Source organism: Rhinolophus sinicus, linkage group LG14, assembly GCF_036562045.2.
Source record: "Rhinolophus sinicus isolate RSC01 linkage group LG14, ASM3656204v1, whole genome shotgun sequence".
In the NCBI taxonomy this organism is placed as follows: Eukaryota; Metazoa; Chordata; class Mammalia; order Chiroptera; family Rhinolophidae; genus Rhinolophus; species Rhinolophus sinicus.
Window position 1 is genome coordinate 51914449 of NC_133763.1, and position 15644 is coordinate 51930092.

General features: G+C 45.8%; 1 protein-coding gene and 1 long non-coding RNA gene across 3 annotated transcripts in view; one reads left to right on the top strand and one right to left on the bottom strand.

Moving 5' to 3' along the window:
* The window catches only part of LOC109451576 (uncharacterized), a 420408-nt gene that overhangs the window by 176246 nt on the left and 228518 nt on the right, over positions 1 to 15644 (top strand). The gene's annotated exons all lie outside the window — the stretch shown is intronic.
* On the bottom strand, positions 854 to 8607 carry TCHH (trichohyalin). The gene is made up of 2 exons (XM_074319092.1): positions 8599 to 8607; positions 854 to 4689 (listed from the first exon to the last, which is right to left on the bottom strand). The coding sequence occupies exons 1-2, from the start codon at positions 8605 to 8607 to the stop codon at positions 1933 to 1935; spliced, it is 2766 nt and encodes a 921-aa protein (XP_074175193.1). The 3' UTR covers positions 854 to 1932.

Genomic DNA, 15644 nt, shown 5'->3' on the forward strand with positions numbered 1-15644 from the left:
AAAAGCATACGCTTACCTTAGGAGAAAAATGGTTTCGCAGTTAGAAATCATTTGAAAGAGATGCTGTGCCAAGGTAATGTCAGGGGAGTCCCAGGTTCTGTTTTGGTGGGCATCTGCGATTTGTGTTAAAGTGAGAGAGAAGTTGGTGCTCCTGGAAGAAAGTGCCTTCTTACTCAGGAGCATAGCTTTCCCCACCAATGACCAAAATGCTGAATGTCTGACGTAGGGCATCTTCTCTTCATGACTCTCACAATTAGAAATGCTACCGTGGATCAGGGTCTTCTTAGACTTATCCTAGTACCAAGGTATGAATACTAAGGCTAGACTCCAGCAGGTGGCAGAGGGGTGTTTGGATCCTTGGATGATAATTTGATACTTCTGGTGTTACTATTAATATTAAGCACTCTCGGACTGGGTCACAGCATGGATTGTGTTGCTTAAACCACCAACTCATCTGCAATTTCTACAATGTTGAGCTGAATTTTCAGGCCATTTCCTACTATCGGCTCATCAGACATCAGAGACAGAAGCCACTGTATTCTTGGAAGGAAATATTAACAAACGCTGGGAGCACCATTATTTGTCATGACTGTGAGTCCTGTGAGAAAGGGCACAGAAAGCTGTGGGGTCAAGAATAAAAACACTTAGAAAGAGAATCCTTAGATTCTCTTACAAACAATATAGGGTTCATCCAAACAGGGAAAAAATGGTTGGGGGAAAACAGGTTCCCCCCCCCCATATTTAGACATAGATAATAGTAACCAAATACCCTTAAGTGATTGGGAACTTTTGTCAGTTCCCAGACCATTAGATCTGGAGTTATGATTTGATGCAAAGTTAAGACAGACAAAAATAATTGTTTGCCAACCATTTATTATGAATTTTTTATACAGTCCAATGATTTCAACAAGAATGTCTCCAAGGTAGTATCAATAGGCCTCAAAGGGTTGTGGGCTGATGGGTCTTGTCAAGGGCCTGTAGGAACTTGCCCCTCTCTTCACAAATTTTTCCCTTTCCCTCCCCCAAAACGCTCTCTGTGATCTCTTATTGGCCCTAGAGCAAGATAGATGTTCACAGGATCCTGAGCAGCTTCCCTCTCAGCTAAAATTAGCAAAGGTAGTTAATACTCCTCAAAGATTGGGGGAAGAGAACTAAGCACTATACACTACAGTAGACCGTTTAAAAAATTGAGCTCTGGAGTTGTTTGAGAAACACCTTACTTTTGTTTTAGGAGATTTTAAGTGTTTACAGTTAAGTGTAAAAAAAAAATCTAATTCAAATTCTAAGTCTTCAAGCTAAATCTTATTTTTAACTGGTATTTCTTCCAGTTATGGGCTGATTTCACAGGGAGTTTTTTTCTGTAGAAGTCAGTGCCCCTGCACTATTCAAGGATTATTGTAAAACTTCAGTCCTCTTGTGGAATCTGCACTAATTACACCACAAAAGGTGACAGTCTATTTGAAGGTAAATATTTATGTAATTTAGGCCCAAGAAGAAATACCAACTTGAAGATTAAAAAACATCTAAACTCCCCACAAGATGGATCAACCATTAAAAAAATCAGACCAGATTCTTTTGAATCTCACACGCTCTTATTAATCTTGTTCCCTTTGAAAGCAGTAAATTAACGTGTCTCCCAAACAAAACTCCTTAACCAAATTAAATGATTTCTGTTTTTTTTTTAAATGCACACCACATTTGCACCAAAGAGAAAAGACATCCTGCAGTAAAGAACTACTTGAGGAAAAATAAAAGGCAGAGTACAAAGTACTGGAAATGAGTATCATGCAAAATTTTGGAGAAAAAAAAAAAGACATATTCTAACATCAGCGAGTTTTCCCACAACCAGAAACGTTTGAGTCATTTGGTAGCCAGTGTTTCCCATTTTCCTTTGCTGAAGCTTTGGCGGGTGTCAGGATATGGCAGCATCTCTCAAGGGCGGTACTGGGATCTCTGCTCTTGGATGTACTCATAGAGAGGGCTGGAGCGCACCGGGGCGCTGACAAACGGACGCTTGCCAGGCTCCAGACCTTGCAGACGGCCCTGGTCTTTCTCCTCCCAGGGTTGGCGGCGCCTCTGCGCCTCCTGCTGGCGGCGTCTCTGCTCTTCCTGCCGAAGTTCCTGCTCCTGGCGCCGCCGCTTCTCCTCCCGGGCAAACTGCTCCTCCGCGCGGTACTGCTGGTCTCGCTCCTGCCGGCGCCTCAGCTCTGCCTGCTCCGCCCGCTGCAGCTGCTGTTCCTCGTCGCGGAACTTTCTGTCTCGCTCCTGGCGAAGCTGTTGTTCGCGCTCCTGGCGAAGCTGTTGTTCGCGCTCCTGGCGGCGCAGCTGTTCTTCCCTTTCCTGGAGGAGCAGTTCCTCGTCGCGGAACTTTCTGTCGCGCTCCTGGCGAAGCTGTTGTTCGCGCTCCTGGCGGCGCAGCTGTTGTGCCTCCTCGCGGAACTTTCTGTCTTCCTGGAGGCGTCTCTTCTCCTCTCTTTCCTGTTCCAGCAGCTGCTCTTCCTCGCGGAACTTCCTGGCTCGCCTTTGGTCTTCCCTGGGCTCCTCTCGCTGCAGCTGTTCCAATTGCCTGTCGCGCTGCTCCCTGCTCCTCCTCCCTCGCGCGAGCTCTCTCTCTTCCTGTTCCTCCTGCAGGGACCACCGGTCCTGCTGGAATGCTCTCTCCCGCACCTGGGGATCTTCCAATTGCCGGATTTGTTCATTCTCTCTGCGTTTGGAATAAACACTGTAATCACGAACTTCACTTTCCTTTTCTGATTGCCACCGCCACTTCAGGTCACGGCGCTGATCCTCCCGGCGCTGCAGCTCCTCCTCCTCCCTGTACTGCCGGTCTCGCTGCTGGAGCCTCCTTTCCCTCTGCAGCTGCTCCTCCTCCCTATACTGTCTGTCCAGTTCCTGGCGCCTCTTTTCCCTCTGCAGCTGCTCCTCCTCCCGCTGCAGCTGCTCTTTCTCCTGCTCCAGCTGCTCCTCTACCCGCTGCAGCTGCTCCTCCCGGTACTGTCTGTCACGCTTCTGGCTCCTCCTCTTTTCACGGTCCTCTCTCTGCAGCTGCTCTTCCTCCCGCTGCAGCTGCTCTTCCTCCCTATACTGTCTGTCCAGCTCCAGGCGCCTCTTTTCCCTCTGCAGCTGCTCTTCCTCCCTATACTGTCTGTCCAGCTCCAGGCGCCTCTTTTCCCTCTGCAGCTGCTCTTCCTCCCGCTGCAGCTGCTCTTCCTCCCGCTGCAGCTCCTCCTCCTCCCGCTGCAGCTGCTCCTCCTCCTGATACTGTCTGTCCCTGTTCTGGCTCCTCCTCTTTTCACGGTCCTCTCTCTGCAGCTGCTCTTCCTCCCGATACTGTCTCTCCAGTTCCTGGCGTCTCTTCTCCCTCTGCAGCTGCTCTTCCTCCCGCTGCAGCTGCTCCTCTTCCTGCTGCAGCTGCTCTTCTTCCAGATACTGCCTGTCCAGCTCCTGGCGCCTCTTCTCCCGCTGCAGCTGCTCTTCCTCCCGCTGCAGCTGCTGCTCCTCCCGCTGCTCCCGCAATGGAGGCCTGGCCAACAGCCTCTGGCGGCGCCTCGCGCTCTCTTCCTCCACCTGCCACTGCCACCTGAGGTCGCGGCGCAGCTCTTCCTCCTCCTGGCGCAGCCGCCGCTCGCGCTCCTCCCGGAGGGGCCGGCTGGGCCACTGGGCGTCCTCCTCCCGCTCGCGCAGTCGCCGCTCCTCCTCTTCCTCTTGCTCCTGCAGGCGCCTCTGCCTCTCCTGCCTGCGGGGCCTTGAGTAGACTTTCCTCTGACGAGCGTCGGCCTCGCTTTCTAGCTGCTGCTGCCACCTAGGGGTGCGGCTCTCCTCCTGCTCCCGGGCTTCTTCCTGCTGCACCTCCTCGGCCAGCTCCTGCTCGCGCCTCCCCTCCTGCTGGCGCCTCAGCTCCTGTTCCAAGCGCGGCTCCTGCTCGCGCCTCCGCAGCTGTTGGCGCCTCTCCTCCAGCTGACGCCTCTCCTCCTTTTGGCGCCTCAGCTCCTGTTCCAAGCGCGGCTCCTGCTCGCGCCTCCGCAGCTGTTGGCGCCTCTCCTCCAGCCGTCGCCTCTCCTCCTTTTGGCGCCTCTCCTCCAGCTCCAAGCGCCGCTCCTGGCACCCTGGCCTCCGCCTTTGCAGCTGCTGTTCCTCCTCCAGGCGCTCCTTCCTCAGCTCCTGGCGCTCTCGCCGGGGCAGCTCCTCCTCCTCCAGGCGCTCGCGCTGTTCCTGCTCCAGGCGCTGGACCTCCCGCAGCTCCTGCCTCTCTCGCCTCGGCTCTCGGTCTGGAAACTCCTCCGCCGCGCGCCCCTTGCGCCCCTGCAGCTGCTCTTCCTGCTCCAAGCGCGCTTCCGGTTCTCGCCTTTGCAGCCGCCGCTCACGCTTCTCTTGCTTCTCCCTCTGCTCCTCTTCCTGAGCGAGCTCTGGCTCCCGTTCCTGCCTCTTCCGCCTGCGTTCTTCTTCCAGCTGTCGGTCCCGGGGCTCCAACCTGCTTTGCTCTTCTTCTTGCCAGCGATCTTCTAACGGGTTCCCTTCCCCCCCACGCTTGGCTTCCTTCTCTGACCCCGAGGCTTGGGCGAGAGCGTTGTAACAAGCTTGAGCCACCTTGAAAACGAACAGGAGGAACTCGTTGAAATCGACGAGCCGGTCACCGTCGCGATCCAGAAGTTCCAGGATCACATCCACCGTGTCAGGGTCGTACGGTCTCTATGATAAAGAGGAAAACAAAACAATTTACAATGCACCATTTACCGGTAGTAAACTTTCACACACATGTATTTTTTGTGATATGCTGACACTCAAAAGACAGTAAGAGCATTTAGAAAAACCCCAGTGTGTAGAGAGTCTCATCCCCACGTAAAATGTCGACATCATTGTATAGCATGCATTCATTGGACATTTTTGCATCTTGTGATTTAATGCTGATCAAAAGAACGCAAGTTCACTTTAGCTGGGTGAATAGGAATGAACTCATCTTCAAGAGAGAACTACTGTGGAAATTTATGAAAGTTTGCAGCAGCCATTTCTGTCTGAAACAGCCAGTACCCTGATTTAACGTTTATTCCATGTTTGAAAACAGAACAAAACATGTATGCCAACACCATTGTACTAGTGAACAGGCTGGTTTTAATTATTGAAATTTGGAAGTAAATTGAAGTTCCTTCCATGTCTAGTTTGATCTGACATCTTTGGTGGGAACTTTCCACCAACAGTTCATTCATACTGACGTTGCCATCAGGGATGTGACATACTTGGTAGCAACTTCTTTAGTACTCAGAGTACAAATATAAAGTCACCATTCCTTCCTCTGGTCTCGCTTGAGAAGGAATTTCATAACCCTAGCTCAGGAGAGAGATAATCGTTTTCTTCTTTTTTCTTACCCGAAGGACAGCTCCAAATTCCCTTTCAAGGAGGTTCTTCAGGCTTTTCTTGCATAGTGTCGCCCCGTCACAATCATGGGAGGCATATTGATGGAAAATGTCAGTAATGTCAAAGATGCTTTTCAGAAGTGGAGACATTGTTTTCCCTTTCTTCAAGTAAACCTAAAACAATCAAATAGGATCCAGAATCAAAGGTCTGTTTCTGATCTTGGTGAGGCTCCAGCCACACTGTTTCAGGCAGATCCCTAAATAATTTCACTTTACAACACTAGCTATTTTCTTTTTCTTTTTTTTAAATTTATTTTTTAAATTTATTGGGGTGACAATTGTTAGTAAAATTACATAGATTTCAAGTGTACAATTCTGTATTACATCATCTATAAATCCCATTGTGTGTTCACCACCCAGAGTCAGTTCTCCTTCCATCACCATATATTTGACAATTGCTATTTTCAATCTGAGCTTTCAAAGCACTTTATCTTTTTTTAATTAGTTTCAGGTGTACAAAACAATGTAACAGACATTTATCATTTATACCCCTCACACTGTGATAACCCTCCTCCCCCATCCACTACCCCTCTGACATCGCACACAGCCATTACATTTCCACTGTCTCTATTCCTAATGCTGTACTCCACTTCTTGTAACTACATATATATATAAAATTGTAGTTGACTACATATATATATAACTACATATATATATAAAATTGTAGTTGACATTCATTATTGTTCAGCTTCAGCTTCAGGTGTACAGAAAGCACTTTATCTTTGAATATTGTACTTCGAAAGGGGAAGAAAGATCCTGAGAAAGTTCAAGCCAGGGAGTTCAGACCACTGTAATCAGCTTTTGATTGTCCACCCAATCTGGATTATCCATACGTTTTTCTTTTCTCTCCTCTGCTCCCTAGCGTATTTCAGACCAGACAGTGAAGAGAAGAATGTAGACATTTAAATTTGACATGTTACTACTCCTCACATCTTCCTCTAAAGTTGAACAAAGAGGATAGATGAAAGCCAAAAGGTGAGAGAAGATCTGAGAGTATCTGGAAGTGGATTGCAACCATGCACATCTAATTATGGCAGCAAAACATTCAGTAGTAACTAGAACAACAAAAAGGGGATGTGGATTATTTCCCAGCATTCTAGTCCACAAGAGATCTAGGAGTGTAACTCATAAGTCACCAGTTCTAAGATCAGGCACTACTTCTTCCTTGTCCAAGGTGGCATTGTGATATTTAGATACACCAATGCAGAAAACACAGTACTGTTATCTGCCCTAAGTCAGATATGTGACATATTCAGCTATTGAAAGCTTCCTGAGAGGTACTTCTTGACTGGCTACCAGAGTCGATAGGCGAAACTGAACCTGGAAAACTTTGAATAATATTGGTCTTATGGTTAGCTTTTGTTAAATCCAAATAAACTGCCTGAATTTTGGCATCATAAAACACAGGACTTAGCCAAAAGCAGAACCATGTTAAAAGAATGCATGGAAAGCGTCCCTGGCTGGGTGAGTACAGTGGTTCATCTGGCTGCCTTCTTCAACCCCAATGCCTCAGCTGCCATAACTACATGAGGACGGCTCATATTGGGTAGGACCAATATAAAAAGAGAACCAAGGGTTGGCTAACTCTTGAGATGGCAGTTTTTAGGAAGACTAACTCCATCAGAGTCACACATGCCCGTACTCCAACCCCTGACCTGCAAACAAACTTACAGAATTCAGACCTTTAGAAGAGCCATGTCTCCATTTGAGTGATGGCTCCAACCATAAGATGGCCTGGCGTTAGTGGGAGTTAGACATCCCCGTGAGATACTGAAGTCTGGCACAAGAGACCCTCGTTGCACCTCACCCCGCCAATATCTACAGTAGCAGGAAAATGAAGAATCACACAGAACATGATCCCACTAGAATGGGACTTACCCACTTCACCAGAAGGAGAAGTCCAGTGCTCACTGACACGCTGGCAAGTGTACTGGACAGCCAGGAGCTGGGCCTTTTATAGGGGTTTTAATTGTGCCCTGAAGACCAACTTGGGAAGGAGACACCTACTCTGTGGGATGGCCTGATTCATTCCTAACCAAGCCCAGCTCCACCTCTGTCTCCACAAATGGCTTGTTTATCTCACTATTTGCTCACGTAGCTATTTGGCACAGAGTTCACAAACCTGGCCTCTCCACAGGCAGGGTGCTGGCCCCACCTAACATGAAAGGATAGAATATTTGACAGAATCTCTAGTTTTCTTTAATCGTTAAAATGAAATCCAACAATAAAATCAAGACATTAATGTTTAGAATCTTAATTAATTGTGACTTCACTATAGAGTAGTAACCTCTAAGCCATTTACTTGATTGAAAATGTAAGTTCTAGGTTGGGGTTAAACAGAAAATATGACGTAAACTGATGGGAACTTATTCATTTCTCCCTGGGATGTGACAATCCCTGGGGAGCTGCTTTAGCCCAGCTTGAAGCAGTTCTGTAGGATGAGAGGTTATAGGAATTGGTTTTAGATTCTTCTCTAATAAAGCAGGTGGGAAAAAAAACAACGGCATTTGTATTCTTGGGTCTTAAGATGATTCTCCTGTAGATTGGGATTGTCTCCTAAGTAAACAGTATTGGCGGGTACTTTAAAAATATGTTTTATTACATTGTTCGTGAGAGAACTTGAAATCTGTGAAATTTCATTCTTAGGGATATTACATCCACATGAAGTTAGCTCTTTCTTTTCTCATTAGCATATGGATGTGCCCGGAGAAAAAGAGCTGGTGTAATGTGTTATTGTAGATACAATCATTCTGCTCAACTCAAGTCACTAGTGATTAAAACACCGAAACGCTTGACTCTGCTCCTCCTGGAAGTGCAGTAATGTCATCGGTGATTCTAGCCCATTATGTCTGTCAGGGCTTTCTCCACCCTGCTGATCGTTTGCGAATCTCAGTGCTGTTTTATTGTAAGGAACTGGATTTTATCCCTGGTTGTCAGTGACTCCCACCCTCACGTTTCAGGCTGTATGTAACTGTGGTTCACAGTAGGTTTATGGAGACTATTACATGAGTCAGTGGCTTTCAGCATTTCTCTCTCTTCCGTGGTCCAACAGAGACTAGTACTGGTTTTCAGAACTCGGCAGAGACTCTGTCGAGTCCTTCCATGGAATGTAATTTGGAACCTGAATCTTGATGGTTATTCCTTTACGTGCAGATGGATCCAAATGATAGTGAATTTGTCCTCTCACTGTTGCCATGGCGAGGTGGGGTGAACAGAAAGTGGAAGTGGTAGGCAACGGGAAGACAGCTGGCAGCCTGGCTCATGTCTGAGTCCTGAGGGATTTCAGCACTGAAGCCTGTGATGGGGGGTTTCCCTAGAGCTGTCACCATTTCTTGAGATCAGTTAAGAAAGTTGATGTAGCAGCTCCTTAGCAAAGAGTGAAGATTTCTCTGCTCCCCCCCCCTTCTATTTAGGGTTTTATATAGTTTTCTTAATCTATGGATTCTAGGATAGCGTCACTGCAATCATAAATCATCATGGAACTTCTCTTTCTCACAGTGGATACGAACCTTTTTTATGAGTGTCCTTCAAGGAAGTCTCTGGACAAACCCTGCCTTATGACTGATTCTGTTTTTATCCACCTATGTGTGGTCTGTGGGGAACATTAGCCCAAGTGCTGGGATGCATTGGTGTGATTCTATTACCTTTCTATAGTCAATAAACTCATAAGGGGACTGGACATCTATTAGCTTCTGTGAGAATAAAGGGAAATATTAATCATTGGAAAATCATGTTTGAGCAAGCAAAACAAATATAGAGGCAAACCCACAGGGAAAATGCTTCTAAACAGCCTTGAGAAAATGGCTGAAATTGTGTTCATAGTAACAGAAAAACTCCTTCCTGAACGAAACTAGATCTGAATGAAGCTAGATCTTAAATCCAGTGATGGTTCTCTTGCCCACACTTGTTTAAAGTCAGGGAAAATATTTTAACACCTGAATAAGCCTAAATGAATTAGCCTAAGACTCTTCTTTGCTGTTCTTGGTTCTTTACCAGAAAGATTGTAAGTAGATTCAATGCTAAATTCTAAAATCAGGTTTGATCTTCTCCTGATGAAATAGCCCTCGTTGCTCTACAGTGGTCTTTGACTTAACAGTATCATTATTTAAAAAGATCATTTTAAGAGGTGCTCCTGACTTTATGTTTGGGCTGGGGAATGATGTTCATTGCTTTCTAGTTCCTTAAAAGTTTGGTAAATGCCAGAGAGTGTAGAAACCCATCTAGTACTAATATAACATGTTGATTCAGTCTATTTTTTTTTTTTTAAGACCAACTGAGAATCCTTAACACGCGGCGGTGTCTGTTCATTGTCGTTCATCAAGAAAGAATGGTGCTTTTACGATCTGAGCACATCCATACTCTTTATAGACGAAAAGTGTCCTTATCTGTCTTTTATAAGGCTGGAGACTGAGGTGCTGAGAGGTCAGAGAACATGTCTGGCTGGCCCCGGAAGCACCCAAGTGCCACTGCTCCATTCTGGAGGAATGTCCTGCTTTATCAAGGGTTAATACCAGTGGGTCCAGAGCAAAGCTACAGGATCGCACTGCTACTTGGCTTTGAGATGTGAGCTCTTTCCTACAGAGGAATTGAAAAGAACATAAAATTTAGATCACCCAGAAGCTTTAATATTACATCAGTCACGAAGCCTCATCTGTGCTGAAATCTGTGGCAGTGGAGCTCTGCTGGGTTAACCGACACAGAACTAAGGAAGTACTAGGTTTTCCTGGTCTTTGTCTCATTCAAGGGCTCTTTCCCCATTTTCTCCTGTCAGAAGCCAGAAAAAGTCAATAGCAGATCTGGCATTCTACCAAGACCAAACCGTACCCTGGCCTTATTGGAAAACCACCAAGGTGAAAATTTAGATAAAACAGAGAAGAGACCAGTGTCACCCTCAGCTTACTGGGCTTTTCCAGAGCACAATACGAGCCATGACATGGAACTCTGGGAAAAGGTCCAAATCGGATGCTTTAAGATGGCTTTTAAAAAAGTAAGGTTCTTTGGTAAGCTCTCTAACTACCTCTCCAATGAAGACCTTTTCTTTAAAATTATGTGTGAAACTGTTCCAGTTTTTCTCTTGTTTCTTCTTATTCGTTGATCCATGCCTGGGACCGCACCTCTACCAGTCCATAACCCAATATAGTTTCTTTGAGGCCCTATACAAATTCCGTCTCCTCTCCAAAACCTTCCTTGACCTTTACATTTAATGATCTTCCAATTAAATACACCCCCCCCCCCCATAGAATGCATAGTCAGCATCGTATAACCTAGCACTAGTTAATGTGTAATTTTTCCTCTCATTTAATGGCGGCTTGTCTTCTCATTTAGGTTTTAAGTTCCTCGGAGGCAATGCGTATCTTTTATTTCTACTAGGTGTTTAGTAAAATCCTTGCTGATAGGATGTAATTTTATTGCACTGTGGCAGTTTAAATGGCCAACAAGTCAGAATGAGATGAGTTGCTTGATCTGGATGGAGTTCTGTGGGTTTGTGTGACGAGCTGGGGAGGAGGGCACAGCGTAAGGGGAGTCAGCCCTTCTGGGCCTCTTTCTCGTTTCGCCACTTACAGGACGGATGACAGAGGAAGCATCACTCCACCCTTCTCTGGCTTCCCCCTTGTCCATCACTTCACCCCTTTGTTAAGTGAGAAGCTGTAAGATATGAATCCCTTCCTCAGGGGGGAGTTGTGATAATTACAGCTTGTAAAGCATTTTGTGACTCTTAGCTATACAAGGGCTAATTATTATGATCATTAATAATTCTTAATTTTTATCTTCTTCAAGGTAAATTATCCTTACTTTAATTATACCCCCACCCTGGTGGTAATTACACCTCTGAGCGTCAGCAGATGCTTTCATCTTACATCATGCCATTCAGGGTGACTGGGCCGGGGTGAGCACAGGAGAACACGTCCACCTGTGCCTACTCCCACTGTCACCCAGAACCACAGAGGGCTCCTGGCTTTCTTTTCCTTCTCATTAACCTGGTCATAGATCCCAAGTGATCTGTTCTCTGTTCTGTAACTCTATCTTTACCCTAACCACTGGTTTCTCAATTTCATAGAGCGTGGAGTTTCTCAAAAGGCACGCTGAATGGGAAAAATAAATTTAACTTTTGTACTTTGATGAGTACTCTGGAGGAAGGAAGCAGGCCCCTTTGATTGGGCTGTGGGGACTGTGTGTCTGTTATAAAAAGGCTCACAGCTGCCACACAGAGGAAAGGCCGTAGCTCCTCACGGGTGGATGTGCTGTGTGACATTTTCTATTCTTGGATTTAGGTCTGTTTCTCGTGGAATGGTAAGTCACTCGTTGGGATGAGATGAGAGGATTTGTATCTAAAGAATAAAGAAAACAACACCCATTTTTTGAGAGAGGTTTTGCTTCTGACAATAAGGCGTAACGTGAAGGAGGTTGGAAGTTCAGACTTCCCACTCAGTAGACGCTTTAGCTCGTGGGAGTGAAGGTCATGGCGTCCCAAAGGTGGAAAGAATACTTTCAGCAGCACAGACAGCACGTGCCATTCTGGTCTGGAATGTGTCCTCCAGGCCCAGACGTTCAACAGTCACCTGTGTCATGGGATAGTCATCAAGTCCTAATGTTGAGTGTTTCAGCACCCTGAACCCCTCACCCGCCACCAAGTCTGAAGGACGTATGGAAGTGGAACGAGGTGTGTGTGTGTGTGTGTGTGTGTGTGTGTGTGTGAATGTCCAGATTCTGACCCTTCCCCTTCAGCAGGACACATGCTTCCCTGTAGTCTGCACCCCTTCTCTTCCACCCAACACCCTTCTTTCAGTTGCCTTCCTTCATTTCTTCTTCTTTTCTACTTTAAAAAAAATTTTCCCTTCCCCATCCCATCCTCAAACCTACTGGAAACTCAGGGAGGGAAATAGGATGAGGTTGAAGGGACTTTCTGGGGGCGGGCACCGATCAAGGTCCTTGTCTCTTTGCCTTAAGGAAGACCTGAGCGAGTTCATAGCATCAGTGAGAAGCAGAAGGCAGGCTATACACATCTCCATTCTTTCCGTGGTTGTCTCTTTTGGTTCACAAGCATTTACTGAGTCCCCCATTCTACACCGGGCTTGGTGCAAGGAGCTGGGCCTCTTACCAGGAGGCACCCCAGCCCTGCCCCCTGATTGTTTGGAATAGGACATACTGTGATAAGAAAGGGTTAATTCCCAAAAGAAGCCTATGTATTACTATTTGCTTGTATGTGCTATGATTTTTTTTCTAATCACACACACACACACACACACACACACACACACACACACACAAACCCAAAGTGGTTACTTGTAAGTAGAGGGGTGGGGAAGTGCCTTTTTACTGTATACTTTTTAATACTTTTTGATGTTTGAACCAGGTGAATGTGTTACCTATTCAAATATTAAATACATTAAATTCTAAAACTAAGAGTTTAGTTCCAAGAGAAAAGAGATGAAACAGATAGAAGATAACCATCAGAATATCATCGGGAATTACAGTTTTCGTTCTAAGATGTAAGAGGAGAATTTCCAGGGGTCAATGCTTCTAGAAGACAAGAATGCACTTTCCTTACGTTATCTTGCACCTGGCAGAGTACCTGGGCATTAGTCATTTTTTTAAGTGTGATGAAGCTAAATAGCCCTTAAAACACTTCAACCTTAAAACTCATTAGAGAGGTTACACAACAAGCATCCATTTTAGCCTTTCAGCTATTCTGTCAGAAGTATAGTTGGAACTTTTCAGGTATTTTTCTTTGAGGCTTTTCCTTATCTGCAGATGAAGTGTGCTGTGAACGCGGCAGCTTCTCTGGGTGTCTGAGCTGCTCTGGGCTCTCAGCGGCTTGCTGTCCACTCTGGGCAGCGGGTCTATCCTTAAAGGCTCATCCAGAACCACATCATTTGAACACATTCCGCGAACAACATGAGCAAGTGTTTTCAGCAGCACAAATTGGGTCTTTGAAGGGAACCACGTCTTCCACAAGTGTTACAAACGGGGAACGATTACAACTTCACACAGGGCAAAAAGTCCGTTTTTCTGACATTAATGGAATTTCTTCCTGCAGTGCCAATATTTCAAAAAAATCAGCTGTTGGCATCCCTTTTGCTATGCTTTTCAGGTTGCAAAACTCTTTGAAAGTCTCTGAATATAAGCCCTAGAATAATGATTTATATACCCTCCCCAGTGCCATGCTGCCTTGCTATTCAGTGAACCAAAAACTTTCACCAAAAACCTGTTAAATGGAAGGTAGGGCACGAGGTGAAAGGGACTGGAAAATTGGAAAAGACACCATCCGGGCACTCAGACGATATGATAGAATTGTGAAGTCTGCTTATAACTCACAAGTGCTCCACAGGTTGAAGAAGGAAGGCAGCACTAGGTAGTTTGGGAGGGCTTCTGGGAGGAGGTGGGGCTTGTTCTGGACAGGTTGAGTGGATTCAGGCCGGCCAAGTGGACTAGGAGGCATTGCAGGCAGCGTGAGGAAAGCTGGGGAGGAGGAGTGGGCAAAGTATGTTTTGAGAAACAGCTGACCAGTCAGACTATAGTGGAGAGTTTGTCACTCTTCGATAAAGAGCTGTATCTCCTTGGGCCTCTCAAGGGTTGACCATACAGAAGAGATGTTGGTTTCGACCATCCATCTACTCATTTAGGAAGGAAGTCAGTACAATAAGCTGTAGCTTCCACGAAAGCAGGTTCCAGATCTGCTGTGTTGGCTGCTGTGTTCCCAGCGCCTGTCACAGAGCAGGCACTCAGGAAATATTTGTTGATTGAAAGAACGAAAGAATTGCATTTCTGTGCCATATATGCAAGACTTCATGTAAGTGCCATGAGCAGAAAGTAGCCCTGTAAGAGTTCAGAAAAAAAATATCACTTTCTGATGGGCGATTAGGAGGAAGAAAGAGAACAGAAAAGAAAAGGAACAGGTGAGAGAAGTCACAATGAACCACAAGACAGGAGAGAGGGCACAATTTTATTTTTTTAAATCTTATTGGGAGTACGGAATGGGTGGGATGGGGGCTGGGATGGTGCTCAGGACATGAGAGATTAGGGTGAGGATGAGAGGGGCAAGAGGAATGATAGTGAAACTAAGATCCTAGTTCTCTCTCCACTGACCTGGTCAGTGCTTCCTTTTAGAGATTAAAAATTAAGGTTGGGGGAAAGAAATTATTTTTGCCAAAGGGCTGGTTTCATATCTGTCTCTTAAAAGCAATTCCAAGAGTATCACCTGAACCAGCCTGAGCTTCCTCTGCTATTATTATTCAAATGAGGACTTGAATAAGCAGAATTGGTCTCAGTGAGGAAAATTGCCTGGGGCACCAGCCTCGGTAAGGCTAAGGGAACTGGTTTTGCCCATATTTAAATGATGGCTCATGAAGAAGGCCTCATCTTTCTAATCCAGGCATCTGCCCTCACCAGTGCCATGGGTGTCTGCAGTGCCTTGCTACTGCCGTATTGCAGCCTAATCCTCTGCTCTCAGCATCATATAATCCATTCAGTCTAATCAATCTTACTGAGCCTGGGCCCAGGTACTGAGAATGCAAAGATGGAGGAGAGATACCTCTGTCCTACCTCTCCAGTTTAGTGGAGAGAATTTTGGCCTATATGACATGGTGGTGGGGTCTGTTTTTGTTTTTGTGATTATCGTTATTATTGCTACCACCACCACCGTCTCCACCATCACCACCATCACCATCACCACCATCACCACCGTCACCACCGTCACCACCATCACCATCTCCATCATCACCACAATCACCATCACCATCACCACCATCACCATCTCCATCATCACCACCATCACCATCACTACCATCACCATCTCCATCATCACCACCACCACCACCATCATCACTGTCATCACCACCATAATCATCATCATCATAATCATCATCATCATCATCATCATCATCATCATCATCATCATCACTCTAAGCCAGATATAGTAGTAACTATTGTCTCATTTAATTCTTAACCAATTCTATATAGTAAGCATGAGTATTCCCATTTTGTAGTTGGGGAAACTGAGACTTTGAGATGTGAAATGACTTACTTAAGGTCAAAGAAGTTGGCAAGTGGCAGAGCTGGTATTTGAATCCGGATCGATCTGACTTTAAAACCCGTACCTACTCCTTTACGTCTTTGTTGCCAGTGCGGAGGTGACAATACTTTGATGGGGGAAGTACCAGTTAAAAGATCATCCCTCTACCACCACCACTCCCTGCCCACCCTGCATCGTAGTTTAGGTAATGCTTTTGCCAC